The sequence below is a fragment of the Gopherus evgoodei genome, chromosome 9 (genome assembly GCF_007399415.2).
Source record: "Gopherus evgoodei ecotype Sinaloan lineage chromosome 9, rGopEvg1_v1.p, whole genome shotgun sequence".
NCBI classification, from domain to species: domain Eukaryota; kingdom Metazoa; phylum Chordata; order Testudines; family Testudinidae; genus Gopherus; species Gopherus evgoodei.
Window position 1 is genome coordinate 15,662,404 of NC_044330.1, and position 20,858 is coordinate 15,683,261.

General features: G+C 44.2%; 1 protein-coding gene across 2 annotated transcripts in view; it reads right to left on the minus strand.

Annotated features, from left to right (window-relative positions):
* FNDC3B (fibronectin type III domain containing 3B) overlaps positions 1-20,858 on the minus strand; it is a 408,921-nt gene that overhangs the window by 56,685 nt on the left and 331,378 nt on the right. For both annotated transcript variants that reach the window (XM_030575639.1, XM_030575641.1), the window contains one exon: positions 4,508-4,720. In XM_030575639.1, coding sequence (XP_030431499.1) covers positions 4,508-4,720 — 213 coding nt within the window. The remainder of the gene's footprint in view (positions 1-4,507; positions 4,721-20,858) is intronic.

Genomic DNA, 20,858 nt, shown 5'->3' on the forward strand with positions numbered 1-20,858 from the left:
AGTCTGGAACCCCCGCCCTGCTCTGCATAACCATGAATTACCATAGTCTGAGAAAAGGGGAAAAAATGCAAACACTTTAAAAAGGGAAGGGTTTTTTTTAAGTATAGGCTATCCAGAAACTGAGGGCCAGGCATCTAAGTGGGGGGCTGTCCATGAAGCACTGGATCCCTTCTAGGAGAGAGGGCCTGCTGGGAAACTCTACAGAGGCAACTGGTAACTTGCTTTAGAAAAGGGAATTTAGCTACTATAGAAGTGTAAAGCCTGAGATTGTGTCTTTATGTTTATTTTCTGTGTAAACTATGTTTGCTTTTCTACTGTATCATTGCATCTATGAATTGTCTATTAATACATTTTTTGTTTATTTTTAGCTCAAACAGGTATCTGTTGTGCAGACTGTGTGGAGTGTGTGCGCTAAAAATGAACTAGTAATGAGGGCAGGTTTCACGCCTTCAGGAGCGATGAACCAGAGGGGAAAAGTCTGGTAGTTAAGAACTCGGGGAGGTGGATTTGGGACCAGAATAGATTGCTGAGGTCACCCTCCAATAAGAAACTAAGCTGGTGGAAGCCAGGGTGGGACCTTATGTTTGTAGGCTGACCATTGGTGTCAGAGCACTGACCAGAACAGCGTAGCATTAAGACACCCAAAGTTGAAAGACAGGTGGTACAGAACCCCTTTTTGGTCTCGGTGATCCCCAACATGGCACAGAGGGAGGGCACTTTCATGGTGGTTATATTACTTACAATTTGAGCTGCTGGACAATTTCTTCAGTGGGCAAAAATCAGTATAGCTCATTGAAGTTAATGGAGTGTGCCAATTTACACCAGCTAAGGATCAGGACTTCTGTATGAAGCTGTACAAGGATTATCTGCTTGAGATGTCAATTATTTTTCTGATTAAACTGGTTGAGGGCCAGATGTAGCTAACTGTGGCCAATCTGCATGTTATACTTATTCATTAAAGACAGCCCACTATTATAGTGCACTTGTGTGTTGTCCTTCCTCATATCTTTCCACCACTGCAGAACCCACTTTGTCCATTCCATTCATTAGGAAAAGTTGCTTGCGAAGCACATATTGTATAAGGCCTGATTCTGCATTTCTTGCAATACTGAAAGCTTCAAAGAGATTTTTGTAAGGAAAAAGTACTGGATGAGGCCCATGCATTCTTACTTTGCAAACAATGTGCAGTTACCAACCTGATACATTTATATTATAGTATTTATATTATTTTTCTAGTGTCCAAAAATATTCTAGGTGCCTCACAGAAACAATTACAGATTAAGGCACTCCTCTATCTTGTAATTCACGTACTTGTAGTCCTTGTGACTTGTTTCTTACTTGCCATTTCAGTATAATGCAAATGCCACTTTTGGAGCAATATCACATTACTTTCCCATCTGCCTGTCCCAAGTCAGGATAAAGGAGGAGGGTTGGGCGTGGGGCTAGCAACTCCACCTCGTAAAAAATCAACCTGCTACACAAACGCCAACAATAGAGACAACAGAGACTTTTACCCTGGAAAAAGAATGGTTTTCAACTCGAAGATGCATGACGCTGGGTGGTAAAAGCCGTGAGGAAGCCACTAAGCCGATTACCCTTCTTGCAACCAGGAGGATTACCATAGGCACATGGAACGTGAGGACCATGTACGAGTCAGAAAAGATGGCGCAGGTTGCAGCAGAGATGAGGAGCAACAACCTGACCCTATTAGGCATTAGCGAGACAAGATGGAAGCAAGCGGGACAGAGACGACTGGTGACAGGAGAGCTGTTGCTGTATTCAGGACATGAAGAGAGCGACGCACCCCACACACAGGGAGTAGGCTTCATGTTGTCCAAGCAGGCACAGAGAGCACTGATTGGTTGGGAGGCACATGGTCCCAGGATCATCACAGCATCCTTCAGAACTAAGATGAAGAGGATTAAGATGAATGTTGTTCAGTGCTACGCTCCAACTAATGACAGCGAAGAAGAGGACAAAGATTATTTTTACAACAGACTCCAGAAAATATTAGAGATTCTCCAAGACAAAGACATCATCATCCTTATGGGAGACTTGGACCTGACAACACAGGATATGAACAAGTCATGGGGACCCATGCTCTGGGAGAGATGAGTGAGAATGGAGAGAGATTTGTGGATCTATGTGCACTTAACAACCTGGTCATAGGAGGTAGCATCTTTCCTCACAAGCGGATCCACAAGAGTACCTGGGTATCACCAGCAGGCATGACAGAAAATCAGATTGATCATGTCTGCATTAGCAAGAAGTTCAGAAGATCCTTGCAGGACGTTAGAGTTAGAAGAGGAGCAGATGCGGCATCCGACCATCACTTGGTCGTGGCCAGATTGAAGCTGAAGCTGAAAAAGAACTGGATAGACGCGTCAGACAGAAGAGCGAAGTACAACGTCAGCCTTCTGAAGGACCATAAGACTAAGGAAGATTTTGGAATGACGCTGAAGAATAAGTTTTCAGTATTACAGGATCGGTCTGAGGAAGAGGAAGACAGTGTACTAAAGAGATGGCAGAAAGTGAGAGAGACACTTAGGTCTGTATGCCAGGAAGTGCTTGGAATTAAGAAACACCAGCAGAAAGAGTAGATCACAGCAGAGACCTTGATCAAGATAGAAGACAGAAAGAAGAAGAAGGCAGCAGTCAATAACAGCAGGACTAGAGCAGCAAAGGCCAAAGCTCAAAAAGAGTATGCTGAAGCCCATAGTGCAGTGAAGAGGAATATCAGGAAGGACAAGAGAGAGTATGTGGATGAACTGGCAGCAGAAGCGGAACAGGCAGCATACAGCGGTAATATGAAACAGCTGTATGATACTACCAAGTGACTGTCTGGAAAGTTCAGCAAGCCAGAACGTCCCGTTAAAGACAAGCACGGAAAGTCTATAACAGGAATAGAACAACAGATGAACAGATGGGCGGAGCACTTTGAGGAACTCCTGAACAGACCAGCACCACCAAATCCACCAGATATCAACCCAGCCAAAGAGGACCTCCCAATTAATTGCGATAAACCAACCAGAGATGAGATCAGAAAAGCCATCACCATGATGAAGAATAGGAAGGCGGCTGGACCTGATGACATCCCAGCAGAGGCCCTGAAAGCAGACCTGGATGCTTCAGTGGAAATGCTGTACCCCCTCTTTGAGAAGATATGGGAAGAAGAAGTGATTCCGGTAGACTGGAAAGAGGGATATCTCATCAAAATCCCCAAGAAAGGAGATCTTAGCAACTGTGCCAATTATAGAGGAATCACACTCCTGTCGGTGCCAGGGAAGGTCTTCAACTGAGTCCTCTTAGAGAGAATGAAGGATGCCGTTGATCCACAGCTACGAGATGAACAGGCAGGTTTCCGGCAGAATAGATTATGCACGGACCAGACAGCAATGCTTCGCATCATAGTCGAGCAGTCTATGGAGTGGAACTCCTCGCTGTACATCAACTTTGTTGATTATGAGAAAGCGTTCGATAGTGTGGATCGAGAGACCCTCTGGAAGCTCCTTCGGCACTACGGCATCCCAGCAAAGGTGGTCAACCTGATCAAGAACTCATATGACGGTATACACTGTAGAGTGATCCATGGAGGGCAGCTTACTAACAGCTTCCAGGTGCAAACTGGAGTCAGGCAGTCAGGCAGTCCAGAGAGCTGTCTTTGGCAATAAAAATTTGACTGTTCAACTCCAATGTGAAATCAGTCCTCCTGTATGGAGCTGAAACCTGGAGGACAACCAAAACAACCATCAGGAAGATCCAGACCTTCACTAATAGCTGCCTCAGAAGGATTCCCCAGATCCGCTGGCCAGACACCATCAGTAACATCCACCTCTTGGAGAGGACCTGTCAACTCCCAGCAGAGGAAGAAATCAGAAGGAGAAGGTGGGGTTGGATAGACATACACTATGTAAGCAGCCAACTAACATCACCGGACAGGTACTGCGATGGAACCCCCAAGGCAAGCGGAAAAGAGGCCGTCCAAGAAACACCTGGCGACGCGACCTTCAGGCTGATAGCAAAAAAATGGGCTATACCTGGAACCAGCTAGAGCGAATGGCCCAGGATAGAGGACTCTGGAGATCTGTGGTTGGCGGCCCATACCCTGATTGGGGTGATGGGCATGAGTGAGTGAGTTCTGCATTGAAGGATACATCCCCAGAGAAGAGAACAAATTAGATGATTGTGAAACACTTGGACTAGTTTTCATAGGTAGAAAAAAAATAGAATATTTGCTAAATGTGGACTGTAAAATACTTTTGCAGTTCAATTGTTTTATGACACCAGTGTAACAGGTGAGATCACAGAGATTTATATACAGGTTAAACTACATGTACAGAACTTAGATTATTGAATTCACATTAAAACAACAATTTTCACATGCCTGTAGCTATAAGATACTAAGAAAAACAGCAAAATTCCTTACTGTGATTCATTCACATAAATATCTTATGATGATTCATTCGTTTGTCATGAACATTTAAGAACTGAAACATGCAACTCTTACCTTTTGTTTTTGTCCTCTAGCTGCAAGATATATACCATGTCATCGACGGCATGCAGTTTGGAGCTGCTGTCTCCCCATTTCAGCTTTAGGCTCTGAGGGCCTGCTGCAGCACACTCTAACCGAGGAGGTAAGGGTGGTAAGGGCCTGGTTTTTGCTGTAATGAAGTGGCTATATGGTCCAGCTCCAATTTCATTGACAGCCTGGATCCTGATCCTAAAATAAACAACAAAAATAAAGCAGGTTTAAGTAATGTGCTTTCAGAAGGCACTTTATCTAAAAAACCCCAAAGGACAAAGCTGCTCTTTGCCTTCAGAGTGAAGTCTGGTAAAGCATCAATTCAATTGCTCATATGTCCACTTCCAATAGTCTATATCTTGTCTTGGCAAAGCGAAGGGCTCTTTAACCTACCCACTCTTTCCTGCTCTGTCATAATCTTCTTTACATCATAGCAGCAGCAATGAAGACAATAAGCAATGAACAGAAAGGCTAGATGTGCTATACTCTCCAGCTTAATTTCAGGGCCTTAGGGCCACACTGCAATACCCTTACTCACATAGAACAGTACCTACACAATGAGCTGTCCAACTATAGTCAATGGGACTGCATGAACAGTAAGGCACTGCTCACTGTGAATAAGAGCACCCCAATCTATTAAGACATTCATTTTTGTTACCAATTTAGGGTCATCCTTACTCATGGTGAGTAGTTAGTCACTACGCTAATAGTAGCATTTCCATTACATGCGTCTGACAAAGTGGGTATTGACCCACAAAAGCTCATGCTCCAATACATCTGTTAGTCTATAAGATGCCACAGGACTCTTTGCTGCTTTTCACAGATCCAGACTAACATGGCTACCCCTCTGATATCTGACATTTCTTCAGTGGGCTCCTTGCAAAGAGAGAGACTATTTTGTGTGGCCAACGTGGCAGAATCTGGTACATGGTGATTGTGACTGAGGTCCTCTTTTGAGTCACAAACACGAACAGCCTGGAGAATGGTTGGGAAGGTTACTGCAAAGCTATCATCAGACGGTAACACCTTTTTGTCAATACAGGCCATGGCCAGATTTGAACCACCAGCTAAGTAGTGAGTGGCTCGACACCCTGGTCCCAAGACACTGTATTATTCTAATGGATATAGCTCTTCCCACAAAGGGAATTTAGAAAACTGGTATAATCATATCAGAGACCTCAGAATCTATCTGTTTCTCATACAATGAAAACTACTAAGATTAAGGTTTTTCAAACCAAGTGCCAAGAAAAATGTTAGTAGTACGTAGACAGATTATGGGTGTAGCTTCCAATATTACATGCCCCCTTTGAATTTTATATGCTTAAATATTCATGGTTAAAGATTTATTTAAGAATCAGTCAAGAACGTGGCTCATGGTCTCATTTACCAATGGACAAAAGCTTACTGAGCCATCTGAATCAAAATAAGTGACAGTTGGGAGTAAGAGGAAGACAAATCAGATATATAGTCATATGGGTTTTCTTCTGGGAATGTTCTCGTGATTGGGTTAGGCTTCTGAACCCTATTGTTCCACCAGAGTGATGGCTCCTGGCTTCTATTACCGTTTCAATCATTTGCTTCTCTGTGCCTTGGTTTAATAATTTGTGCAATGGGGATAAGATTATCTCCTTCGATTGCAGTATGTGAAAGTTCAGGTCTGGAGAGAGTTTGGAAATCTTTGAACTATATACTATATAAGCAGTAACACTGGCACAGACAAGACAGATGTATGCTTCAAAACTCTGTTAACATCAAAGTGGAAAGGAGAAAAACCTACTGGGCAAACAAAATAATTATGATTTTACAAAGAATGTCCTAGTTTAGATGGTTTGACAGATGCCACCTGCTTTGGAAATGCTATGCACAGCAGTCTAATTTTCTCATGGAAAAAGATTCTTGACAGGAGATGTTGCTTCTTCTGAGAACTACAAGCCACCAAGAAGCCAGTAACTACCAGCAAAAACACAGTCATTCACAACATTGCCTCTGCCTACTATAAGAGAAGCAGCATCTATATGGCATCTTTACACTTGACACAGCTACTTACTTAGATTAAAGAACATGGAAAAAATGTAGTATTCAAACCTCAAAGGATTTCTTTGCCTTAGAAGGTTTATTTTCTCTCTTTCATTATAAAAAGCAAGAGGGAAATCATATTTAATCAATGTAGGGAAAAAATCATTAACAAATACATCAGTAAAGAGAAAGTCTTGGCCTGCAGATGCAATACCTCCATACGTGTAACATATTCATAGAATATGAGGGTTGGAAGGGACCTGAGGAGGTCATCTAGTCCAATCCCCTGCTCAAAGCAGGACCAATTCCCAGACAGATTTTTGCCCTGGATCATCTAAACGGTCCCCTCAAGGACTGAACTCACAACCCTGGGTTTAGCAGACCAATGCTAAAACCACTGAACTATCCCTTTCCCCTCCTCCTATTAATGCAGTGATTTATACAAGGGGAAAGCATTGTTGTGCTGCCCTTGAGAAGCCTGAGAGGGACTGTATGATTTAGGAAGCCATGATCTCTCTCTTACTCTGCCTACTATTCCAGGGAGGAAGTAAACTGTGAAAGTATACTCATCTCAGTGTATGCGCCCCAGCACACTAGTGCCCCAGGGAGCATTGGTGACTCCAGCCATCTTCTCTCCTGTTACAGCCCACCTTTGTGAGAGGCAGATGGAGTGGCTCTGCACAGTCCACTTGCCCCTGTGCACAGGAAACAGTAATATGGCACAGGAGATTAAGGGGGTACCTTCTGCCTCCTCTACTACCTGGAAGCTGCCATGCGGGAAGAGCCCTGCTCAAGTCCAAAATGCTTTGGCTTTGGAAAAAACTCTCACACAAATCCTCACAATGCTCCCTTCGGCAAGTATTAACATTGCCATTTTACAGAGGGGAATTCAGACACAAAAGGGTAAATGCTTGACTAAGGTCACAAGGTGAGCCAAAGGTCACAAAAGGAGCCAAAGCAGAGCTAGGATTAGAACTCAGTATTTCCTAGCTATCTGAGCTGTGTTTTATCCACTAGTTCTTTCTTGACAGTCTTGTGCTTTTCCAGAAACACTTTGGTTCTAATATTCTAATTCTGTACTTGGAAGAAAAGCCTACTGAGCAGCTAGCTTTGGCTGGAAGAATTTATTTCCAATATTTATTCCTATTAAAGAACTAATAGTCTGTCCCTCTCTTGATAACGTGCACTGACTTCAGTAGAAGTTATGTACATTCTTAAGGGTAGCACAGGCCTTTTAAATGAATATTATAAAGTATACTGAAAATGTTGAAATGCACCATTCTCCCATGCGGCATTGAAAGTAGAATTACTCACAGAGATAAAAATAACACGTTTGACTGTAAAAAGAGAGTCACTTTCTGCCCTCAGATGCATACCTGGAACGCTCATTGGCCTCATCCAGATTTGTGTGTGTTCTGTGGAGGTCAGGACTCAGAGCCCTTTCCTATACAGTATAATATTTCCTGGAGGTGGCAATGTGTTTAGAGATCAAGTATTCGGAATTCATTTTCATCTTTATTGCCTCTCACTTCATTGTTCTAAATTAGAAAGAACCGCTGCATGCTCTTTATTTCACTGTCTTTCTTTCCTGAAATAAATGTTCCCTTTTGTAAACCACTAACAGGAGGTCAAGAGAGAAGCCAGGAAGATGTACCAGAAGAATGTTGGTTTCCAAATTATGTTTGTCATTCACTGCTTTTTAAGATGCATTTCTTTAAAAGTCGCTTTTTTGAATGCTCTAATTTCAACTTAAGACAACTTAGTATTAGGAAGTGAAAAAGTGTAAATGACATTTTATTTCCATTTCTTTCCACTCTATTTTCTGGACTATAGTTTAAATTAAGAGGCCACATACTGTATACTAGATGTTTACATTTAAAGTCCTATATCATAGAAACAGCATGGTTTATTGAATGGACTGAACACTGAACTAAGAGCCAGGAATTCATAATATTATTTCTGGTTCTGTCACTAATTTGCCTTGGACAAGTTATTTTTCCTCTCAGCATTTAGTTGCTTTGCAAAATGGGTCTGATACTACTTACCTACCATACAATAGTGTTTTGAGGATTAGTTGGATAAAGTTAAAGTTTTCAGTGTGCTACGTAGTAGTAGCATTATAGTGATCTTCAAGATTTCTTACAGACCAAACAAGTGCAAGTAAGGAGTGTTTCTTTATTTCTTAAGGTTCTGATCTCAGTTACTCGAGCGTAAATCAGAAATAACTCTACTGAAGAGCATGGAATTACACTAATTTAAAACTTTTGAGATCAGAACCAGGCCTTAAAGTTTAAAAACTCAATTTCATTTTCGCAATCTACTTTCACAGATTCACAAATAGTGTTCTGCATTTGACGATGCAATGGAGGTCACTAACACACATAAAAACTATGGTATGATTAAGACAAAGCAGGTCAGAAAAGCTAAAGAAAGAAAAAAGAAGCATAGATACTGAAACAGACTGACTACTTTATTGGCATTATGAGAAGCATAATTAATGCAGACTTTTTTCTTACTTCACATTGTATGCTCATTATTTCAGCTTCAAAAGTCATCGTATTAACACATAATGACTTTCCAAGGTGAAAATAGGTGGAAATAATTTTCAATAGGAAGCTGAGAAATCATCATCTAATAATGACTTATGGACAGTGCTGTGTGACTAAATCAAGAAATATCAGCTTTTTGCAGGGAATTTAAAGCAACGAATTCATAGAGGTTCCATTACTTTTACATTTTGCAGTAAATAAACCAAACCTCAACCAAAACAAACCACCTGTCTCCAAATCATTTAAGCTTCAACCATTTCTCCATGACAGTATCACATTTTGAAGAAAGAATTATGAGATTATTAGCAATTTCATTTAAATGTCATCTTGTATTTCTTAAACCTATTGTTAAAGGATGGAGGTGTGCGCACGTATGTTGTATGTACACAGATATATATATACTCATGAACTAGGAAAATTAGAAGGCTTAACTGGTAGTTTGTTTGAGTCTGCCAAACTAGAACTTGCCAGGCAAGTCCTCACTGATGCTATCACTTCTAAGTCTTTGCCAAGCTGCTACTGTCAGTGTAATGCTGGGCATATGGGGCTGTGTGTATATCCATGTGTTCCTACAGCTGTATGCGATGGGCCAAACTGCATGGCCTTCAGGCGACTGCATATGAGGAAGTGAGACTCAAGGAATATTTACACTCCCTCTCTCTTTTTCTCTGTGGTTCTGTTATTTATTATTTGTATTAAGGTAGCACCTAGAGGCTAAGACCACATTGTAGAAGGAACTGTACCAAGCACATAACTACAGTAAGCAAATCACTAATTTTTCAGTTTGGTGGCCGAACTGAAAAAGCCCACACCAATTTGGTTAGTTTGGGTTTTTCCTTGACAAAAAAAACAAATATAAAAACATTTATTCAGGTCAAACTAAAGGGTTAAAATAGCGACATTTTAAAAAACATTTCATTTAGAAACTTCATTTAAAAAATGTAAAAACAAAAGTTTTCTACTTTTTTTTCTGCTGAAACTATTTGCTAAATTAGAACCAAATTTGTGAATAGTTTTGGAGTCCTGAAAAATGCATTTTTTGGTAAAATTTCTATTTACTGAAAAAATTTCGCCCAGCTCTACATATAACAAAGCTGGCCCAAACACTTTAAATAAATAATAATTGAGAATATACCTATCTCCTAGAACTGGAAGGGACCTTGGCCATCAAGTCCAGCCCCCTGCCTTCACTAGCAGGACCAATTTTTTGCCCCAGATCTCTCAGTAGTCCCCTCAAGAACTGAACTCACAACCCTGGGTTTAGCAGGCCAATGCTCAAACCACTGAGCTATCCCTCCTCACTTTCACTCTAAGACTACAGGCAACAGATACATAAGACAGATAGGGAGAACAAAGAAGCAGTGAAACAATCATTATAAACATCTATATATGCACACAATTTATTTTTATTTAAGACTTTACATTGAAATATTTGTGTTAAAAACCATTCATAAAGTCACTCTTACCCAGCCTTCAACAGTGATTTCTTAGGTAAACTGAAACAATGGAGAGTTTTTTAGGGCTACTTGAAAATGAACCAATCATAATTTTAAAACAAACACTTGGAAAATGTAAGTGGTAAATTTGGGGGACACTACTAATGCCTCTATATTTGGCATCAGATCTCTCTATCACTTGTATCCATTTTTGTATTTTTCCACTGGCTCTTTTAAACATTAGATTCAGAAAATGTAATTTTTCACACCAGGCAAATTTAGAAACCTTTATAGGACCTTCAATAATCAATCATATTTTAAAATGTTCTTGAACCAGGAAAATAAACACTCTGAAAAGGATGCTATTTTTGGTTTGGTAATGGAATAATTTGTACAGTATTCCATTTGCAAGCTGAAAAACCACTTCTGAAGTATTCTTAAGGAGCCTGATACGAGAAGAGTTTGATATACAAGTTCTCATAAAATTAATGAAATTTACCCATTCTTGTGAAAAGCAATGTCTAATAGCTAGGATAGCAAATATAAACTCTTCCATTTCTAGAAAGGAGAAAGATCAGAATGAAAAATAGGATTGATGACTAATACTGTTACCTAGATTAAGCTGAATTAAATATTTTGTGATAGAATAAGACATTATTTCTAGTTTGACAGTGGTACCTGTCAGCTCTGTGATCTTGGGGAACCAGGGCGCAGTACTCAGCCTGTCTGACTCACAAAAGACTTTCCCCCCACCCCCAGCCTCTGCTTGAACCAAAAGCGATGGAAAGAAAGACTTACAAAAAGCAATGAAAAGGCAGTGGGAGACACACCTGAACCCCTGGGATAAGGATGATAGGATTAAGGGAACTCCCCTAGCCTCATTTGTATCAAAGATGGGACAAGGAGGCATCTCCATTAGCATACAGAACAGAGAACAGAGATTCCAAGGCAAGAACTGCATGGAACTCTGGGCCCAGAAAAGCAGGGAAGCAGTGCATGATAGGGCATCTCTGCTCCAGATGTTAATGAACCCACACCTGCACACACCCAGCTCAGTAGTTTATCAGACCAATTCTAGTAATAAATCCTTTATTGTGAGCTCCTCCAAGGAATGCTGCCCAAAGCCAGGAATGATCAGCTCCCACTGTCTAGTCTGAACAAAACAACTTTGGTATACTCCCTTGTTTACACATAAACAAATATAATGTCCTCCCTTGAACCATTGTTGTTTCTCTACAGAACCCCCTACCCATGCTCAAGCAAGAGTTCTGATGCCTGGATCCAAAATCTGCATCAGTTCCACTGGGACTTCATCTTCTCCTGACTGATCGTGCTGGGGGCTCTGCCTGACTCTAGCACTCTGGACCCTCAGCTACCACCACCACCACCTGGGACTCCAGTCGATTCAAGCTTTACCGAGTGGTGAGAACCCAGTTCTCTTTCTAGGTATAGCCTTCTGATTCTGACTTGTTTGATCAGTTATAGTTTTGTAAACCTGACTTTTATAATCAAATTTAAGTTGGATTTAATATTATCACTGTTTTGTTTGTTTGGCTCCCCTATGGTTATTACCTGGCAATAAATAACTGTAATAATTAAGCTGGTTGCTTCTCTCTCTCTCTCCCCATAATGGATTTTTTTTGGTCTTCTCATTCATTCTGCAGCAATGCTCCTCGTACCTAAGCTAAAAGAGCTCTGCAGCACCCAAAAATCCTGTGAGGTATGCTCATCAAGTAGGTTACTACCAGAACAACTGTAATGTGAAAGTGCGGATAGAGACATGCTGACCCTGGGACATATAAGGGTGGCAGGTTGGAAGTGCTGCTCGACCCAGTTTGCTGAGTCCAGGGGCAAATGAGGGTGGCAGATTGAAAGTGCTGCTTGACCCAGCCTGCTCAGGCATGCTCTATTCCGGTGCGGTACTCATGGCATATGAGGGTGACAGCTTGGAGATGCTGCTCGACCCAGGCTGCTTGAGTCCAGGGACATATAAAGGGTCAGTCTGGGAGTGCTGATTAACCTGGTCCTCTTAAGAGGCAATCTGTTAATGTGTGTGTTCATCTGATTCTGGGGCTGGAAGAACCCAGTCCTGGGGAACCTAGGTCTTGCAGGATAGCTCCATTGGGAGGGAACTTGCAGCAGGGAGAAGTAGAGCTCCATATGAGAACACAAGTGACACAAGCAGTACATTGATACATGTGCAGAACCTCCCCTCACCCCCACCCCTGGAAGAGTAACACTAATAAATGAACATACCCCAAAGTAATGGCAAAGCTGGTAACAACAGTGACTAACCTGATCCTTCAGTCCTTAAGAATGCAAAACTCCATTATTAGACTCAAAATTAGGTATTAATATGGCCCTCATTGACTTAGTATCTAAGCACACCACCATATTTAATGCATTTATCCTCACAACATTCCTGTAAGGTCCCTTATTCCCATTTTACAGCTGGGAAACTGAGGCACAGAACGTTTAAGTGACTTTGACAAGGTGACAGAGGAAAGTCTGTAATGGAGGTGTACTTGAACCCAGATCTCCCAAGTCTCTGGCTAACACCAGACCATCCTTCCTCCCTATGAGCCTGCTTTGGAGCATTGAAATGAATGGGGAGGCTTTATAATTATTTTAGTTGGCATAGCATGAGGTCTGCATTTCTTCTTACTCAGGCAAAACTCCAGAGTCTAAAAAAGGAAGAAAGAACCATAATCTATTCAGGACTTTTAGTGGTTAAATACACACACAAAAATTTATAAACATTTGTGAGCTCTGGAACACTGAGCTCAATTTTACAGGCCCTAATTCGGTAAAACTTCTGTTGGTAGTTCAAGGTCAGCTGGACTGAGCCCTTTGCTTCAAAACACACAAATCTCAATCCTCAGAGATATTTTCATGTGCATTTCTGTTTTCATTCAGAAAGGTCCTTCCCTTGACATGGTTTACGAACTGCAACTGCTATGTTTTTATTTATATAGATGCTAATAAGCCAAATTTAAAATAAGTTATCCTATTAAAAGAAATACTCAGTAAGACTGCAAAGTGTGTCAGTGATGCATGCGTAATCAAATACTCCTTAACAAGTCTGCTAAATTGCTTGGGGGTGTGAAGGGGACAGGAGAGAGGGAGGGTGGAATCACAACCGTAGAGCATGGTTAATGAGGAAAAATAGAAAGACAAAACATAGGAACAAAGTGTACCTAACAGAAAAATAAAAGATACTTTTAATTGCTGAATTTTGGGGGAGAAACTATGTTTTTCATAATTTTCAGCTGGGATACAAAATCATACAAAAAACAGATAAAGGAAGTTTTGACAGAAACTACATCTTTATTTGATAAAAATACTGTTGCAATATGTAATCTCAATTTTCATAATTGTACTTCAAAAATATACACGGAGCTGTACTGCAGTAAATGCTCAGAGAAGGTCTAGTAAAGAAACCAAACTATTGGACTTGATGCAGAAATTATGAGTAGAATTCTGTGGCCTATGTTATACAAGAGATCAGAACAGAAGAGTTTATTAACTTTCACTTAATAAAAAGTGAGGGTCCCTTTCTGCAAACCTTTAGGTGCTCAAGTACTTTATATCTCCACTGCAATCAATGAGATTACTCGTGCATAGTACAAATTAACTGTGTGAGTAAAGATATGCAGGATCAGGCCCTAAATTTAAGGATGAAGATATTTACTTTTTTATTATTACTGTGAATATACACATACACACAAACACACAGAGTGATATACATATATACATACACACATATACACAGTCACACACACAAAGTTGGGAGTACTGAATAGGAACAAGGAACGGGCACATCCCCTGTACACAGCATTGGAGAAATCAACACTGGAATACTGTGTCCAGTTCTGATGTCCGCACTTCAAAAAGGATGCTGAAAATTGGAAAGGGTTCAGAAGAGAGCTACAATTATAATTCGAAGAGTGAGAAACATTTTTGCTGAGAGACTTAAATAGTTCAGTCTCCTTGGCTTCTCAAAGAGAATATAAAGAGGTGACCTGATTGTGATCTATTCTGTAAGTACCTACGCTGGGAGATTTCAAAATAAGTTTCTTTAATAGCACACAGCCACATAAAATCTAATGACTGGAAATTGAAGCTTGACAAATTCAAACGGGAAATAAGATCCAACTGAGGGTAATTAATCACTCGTGTACCAGGGAATGAGTGTGGTGTATTTTCCACCATTTGAAATCGTTAAATCAAGAGTGGATCTCTCTCTCTCTAAAAGATATGACCAAGCTCAACGAGAAGTTACGGGCTTGAAGCAGAAATTACTGGGTGAATGTCTATAGCCTGTGTTATTCATTACAGTCCCTTCTGGAACAAATATTTGTAAGACTAAGCAACAAAGGCAAGATCTCAATAACACATAATAGAGAAATAAAAAAAAATGCAACTTCTTCTTTAGGTTCAGGGCCTAATTTTGAGAGAGAAGGAATATTTCCTTTGAGGTCCTGTATGGTCTCAACACCTTGCAGGATCAAACTTGATTGGAAGACAATGTGTTCAACTCTACAATCAATCCCATTACCTTTTTTAAAAAGAAAGCTTAGATACTGGAAAACAACAATATTTGCAGAAACAAACTATTTTCAAAGAATCCACAATTTTTTTTGTGCCTAAAAGATTTAGGGTTTTCTTTGTTACACCTTCACCAGGCCTTTATTTCTGCTTATGTCAGCAATTATTTCTATTTACCATTTATGTCACTTTGAAGTCCAAGTTCCTGATTGCCCTAGTTAAATGGCCTAACTATGAGTGCAAAAATGATCAAGGCAATTATTTGTGCCTGCAAAAATGAAGGTCAGCAAATGAAATTTTGCTGTAATGCTTTAGTACTAACCAACTGAAAAAGACGGTTACTCATCTTTGTAACTGTTGTTCTTCGAGATGTGTTACTCATATCTATTCCAGTTAGGTGTGCGCGTGCTGCGTGCACGTTCGTCGGAAGATTTTTACCCTAGTGACACTCGGTGGGTCAGCAGGGCGCCCCCTGGAGTGGCACCGCTATGGTGCCGGATATATACCCCTGCTGACCCTCCGGCTACTCCGACAGCAGGGAAGGAGGGTGGGTTTGGAATGGATATGAGCAACACATCTCGAAGAACAACAGTTACAAAGGTGAGTAACCGTCTTTTGTTCTTCGAGTGCTTGCTCATATCCATTCCAGTTAGGTGATTCCCAAGCCTCACCTAGGCAGTGGGGTCGGAGTGAGACATTGCGGAATGTAAGACCGCGGAGCCAAAGGTGGCATTGTCTCTGGACTACTGGACCAGTACGTAGTGTGATGCAAAGGTGTGGATAGAAGACCAGGTAGCCAAGCGACATATTTCCTGGATGGGAACATGGGCCAGGAAAGTGGCAGATTCTACCCGCGTAGAATGTGAGCCAAGTCATAGCATGTCCAGATACAGGACGTTACCCAAGATGAAATTTGTTGGGAAGAGACTGGCATGCCCTTCATGCGCTCTGCAACAGCTACAAAGAGCTGAGGTGAACGTCGGAAGGGTTTGGTCCTCTCGACATAAAAGGCCAGAGCCCTGCGGACATCCAAGGTATGCAGCTGTTGTTCCCGACGCGATGAGTGCGGCTTCGGGAAAAAGACTGGTAGAAAGATGTCTTGATTAACGTGGAAGGCAGAGACCACCTTAGGGAGGAATGCCGGGTGCGGTCGCAGCTGTACTTCGTCTTTGTGGAATACTGTATACGGGGGATCCACAGTCAAAGCTCGGAGTTCTGAGACTAGTCTAGCCAAGGTGATAGCGACGAGGAAGGCTGTCTTCCAGGAAAGGTACAGCAGCGAGCATGTGGCTAAAGGCTCAAAGGGGGGACCCCTAAGCCTAGCCAACACCAGGTTTAGATCCCAGGTAGGGGTTAGGCGCTTGACCTGAGGGTACAGCCGCTCTAAGCCTTTGAGGAATCTGGAAACTATGGGGTGAGAAAAGATTGAACTGCCAGTTTCCCCAGGGTGGAACGTGGAAATAGCTGCAAGATGCATCCTTACAGACGAGATCGCCAGGCCCTGCTCCTTGAGGGACCATAAATAGTCCAAGATAAAGGGGATTGATATACCTTCGGGGATAAAGTTACGCTGAGCGCACCAGTGGGAGAAGCGCTTCCACTTGGCGAGATATGTCATCCGCGTGGAAGGCTTTCTGCTTCCCAGCAGCACCTGTTGTACTGAGGTGGAACAACGCAACTCACATTGGCTCAACCAGACAGCAGCCATGCTGTCAGATGAAGGGACTGTAGGTCCAGGTGGTGAAGCCTGCCGAAGTCCTGTGTTATGAGGTCCTGGCATAGTGCAGGGGGATCGGGTCCGCCATAGAGAGGTCGAGCAACAGGGTGTACCAATGCTGTCTCGGCCATGCCGGAGCGATCAGAATTAGTTGGGCTCTGTCCCTGCGGAGCTTGAGTAGGACTCTGTGGATGAGAGGAAAGGGTGGGAAGGCATAAAATAGGTGCCCCTTCCACGGAATTAGGAATGTATCCGAGAGGGAGCCCGGGGAGCGACCTAGCAGGGAGCAGAACATCTGGCATTTCCTGTTCTCTCGGGAGGCAAAGAGATCTATTTGGGGAAAGCCCCACTTCCGGAAGACAGAATGGAGAATGTCCGGATGGATGGACCACTCATGAGACAGGAAGGATCTACTCAGTTGATCTGCCATAGTGTTCCACACTCCTGGGAGAAAAGACACTACCAGGTCTATTGAGTGGGCTATGCAAAAGTCCCATAGTTGTATCACCTCTTGACAAAGGGGGGAAGATCATGTCCCTCCCTGCTTGTTTATGTAATACACGGCCGTTGTGTTGTCTGTGAACACTGCAACACAAGGACCCTGTCGGACTGCTCTCAGCTCTCGGACATTTATGTGTAACGCCAACGCCTGAGATGACCAAAGGCCTTGAGTGAGAAGGTGCCCTAGCTGAGCACCCCAGCTGAGAGATGACACGTCCGTTGTTAGGAATGCGGAAGGCTGTGGTGGATGGAAGGGCAGACCTGCACACACCAGGGATGGCGTCAGCCACCAGTCGAGGGAGTCGAGGATGCTCAGTGGAATTGTGAGTACAATATCTATGGCATCTCTGCCTGGACGGTAGGCTGAGACAAGCCAAGTCTGAAGGGGATGCATGCGCAGTCTGGCGTGCTTTGTCACGAATGTGCATGCAGCCGTGTGACCGAGGAGGCCAAGGCAGGTGCGAGCTGAGGCTGTCAGGAAGCTTTGAAGTCTTTGTATAAGTGAGACTATTGCCTGAAAATGAGGTAGAGACAAACTGGCGGTTGCAAGATTGGAGTCCAGAGTGGCCCCGATGAACTCTATCCTTTGCGTAGGCACTAGAGTAAATTTTTCCAAATTGATTATCAGGCCTAGATGCGTGAATAGGTTCTTGATGACTCTCACATGACTGGTGACTTGTGCCTCGGAGGTCCCTCGATTAAGCCAGTCGTCGAGGTATGGGAAGACATGTATTCCACGACGACGGAGGGAGGCAGCGACTACCGCCATACACTTCGTGAATACCCGAGGGGCTGTGGAGAGGCCAAAGGGAAGGACCGTAAACTGATTGTGTTGATGATTCACCACAAAGCGTAGATACCGTCTGTGCGGAGGGTAAATTGCAATGTGGAAATACGCATCCTTCGTATCGAGAGCGGCGTACCAATCTCCGGGATCCAGGGAAGGGATGATGGTCCCCAGGGACACCATGCGGAACTTGAACTTTTTCATGAATTTGTTCAGTCGTCGCAGGTCTAGGATAGGCCGGAGGCCCCCTTTCGCCTTGGGGATTAGGAAATATCTGGAATAAAACCCCTGGCCCCTTAATTCCTTCGGTACCTCCTCTATAGCTCCCATTGTAAGGAGCCTCCGAACCTCTTGCAGGAGGAGTTGCTCGTGAGAGGGGTTCCTGAACGAGGGACGAGGAGAGGGGTTGAAAGGGAAGGGGAGAAATAAACTGACGATGGAATCCAAACTCCACCGTGCATAGGACCCAAAGATCCGTGGTTAATTGGGACCACGCAGGGAGGAATGGGGAAAGGCGGTTGTAAAACTGAAAAGGATCCTGAGAGACAATTGGTACACTGCTCTCGGGCGCACCCTCAAAAGTTTGATTTGGGTCCCGCTGTTGGCTTGGTGGGACTGGAATTGTTACCCCCTTGAGGTCCACACTGACGTCTGTGGTTGGTACGACCTCACCTTCTGGTAAAGTCTTGTCTTGGCCTACGTGTGGGGTAAGGGCGGCTGAGGTTGGGAGCGGAAGGATCTTCTTTGAGTCTGTGGTGTATGCCTTCCGAGCGAATGCATAATTACGTGATTGTCTTTCAGACTCTGTAGCCTAGGATCCGTCTTTTGTGAGAATAGGCCCTGGCCATCAAAGGGTAAGTCTTGTATAGTGTGCTGCAGTTCAGGTGGCAGGCCTGACACTTGCAGCCATGATATATGTCGGATGGCGATTCCAGAGGCAACCGTTCTAGCTGCCGAATCGGCAGCGTCCAGCGAGGCCTGTACGGAGATCCGCGCTACTTTCTTTCCTTCCTCCAATAATGGTGTAAATTCCTGGCGGGAGTCTTGCGGGACCAGCTCTATGAACTTGCTTACCGCCTCCCAGGTGTTGTAATTGTATCTACTCAGCAGGGCTTGTTGGTTTGCTACCCTGAGTTGGAGGCCTCCTGTGGAATAGATTTTCTGTCCCAACAAATCCATTCGCCTAGCCTCCCTTGATTTAGGTGCAAGGGCTTGTTGGCCGTGGCGCTCCCGCTCATTGACGGACTGTACATCCAATGAATAGGGAGGGGGGTGTACATATAAGTATTCATACCCCTTGGAGGGCACCATGTATTTCCGTTCGACCCCTCTGGCTGGGGCAGGATAGATGTCGGGATTTGCCAGATGGTGTCTGCCTTAGCCTGGATCGAACGAATGAATGGCAGGGCTACTTTGGTTGGTGCCTCTGCCGACAATATACTTATCACCGGGTCCTCCACCTCTGGAACTTCCTCTACTGGCAAGTTGATATTCTGGATGACACGCCGCAGGAGGTCCTGGTGTGACCTGAGGTCAACTGGAGGCGGGCCTGACGATGATGTCCCCGCTACCGCCTCATCCAGAGAAGAGGAGGATGAAAGCCCCGGGACGAGTGGGTCCTGTACTGACTCCTGATCGTGGGGGACATCCGGAGCCAGAAGATCGTGGCGGTCCGGTGCGGGGACAGGAGCTTCCTCCGTACCAGCAGGGGGAGGTCGGCTGACAGTCGCCTCTGGGACGCGGTGTTCTGAAGGAACGGAGCATGGTGGCACAGCGGGTTCACCTTGGGCTTGGTGATAAGCCCAAGGCGTCCAAAAGGACCACTGATGAGGTCCTTGGTCAGTACCGTGGGATCCTTGGGCAACCCTGCTGTGAGTATCCGAATCCCCATAGGAAGCACTGTCTGCATGGGATGATATGGATGGATGACAAGAAGGCCACGGAGGAGCTGAGACCATTTGGGGAGGGTCTCTGTGTCTATTCGATCCGTCTCCATGCGGCACTGGAGAACGGTACTGGGAGTTGTACCGGTACCGAGAGTGAGACCGGGACCTGCGACTGGCATGGTGCCGGGAGGTCGACCGGTGCCTTGAATCCCCGTGTCAAATCGGCTGCGAGAGGTACGGTGCTGCGAGGAGTGCCGGGACCTGGATTGGTGCCGAGAGTATCGGGTCGGCGACTGGGACCTCGAACGGTGCCGCGAGTACGACAGATACCTAGATGGAGAGCGGTACCGGGACTGCGAGCGGCGTCGGGACCGGGATCGATGATGGGACCAAGAGTGTCTGCGGGACCTGGATCGCGACCGGCGACGTTCTGTGGTGCTGGGTGAGGATGGTCTCAGCAGGGCGGGCTTGCCTAATGATTGAACAACCCGCACCGGTGGTGCCAGGGGTTGACGCAGCTCGGGCTCCGTCAAGGCAATCAACTCCCTTGCTGTAGAGAACGTCTCCGGCGTGGAGGGCACAATAAGCTCAACCACGGTGTGTGCTGGAGAGCTAGTAGGCACCGGACTCAACGGCTCTTGTGAGACCGGAATCAACAGCGCAGAAGACATCGGTGCTGCGGCAGTTGACGGTGCCGGGTGGTCCGACTTAGTTAGGTGCTCTGACTGTGGCGTAGACGCGGAAGCTGCAGGAGTCTTATGCTTCTTGATCCTTGGGGGGAGAGAGCGGTGCCGGGCAGGAGCCTGGGCCAGTAATGGCTGGTGTCGAGGAGCCTTCACGGTGCCTGTGAGCTCCGATGAGGAAGAGGCACTTGTCCCTAGTGCAGCAGTCGGTGC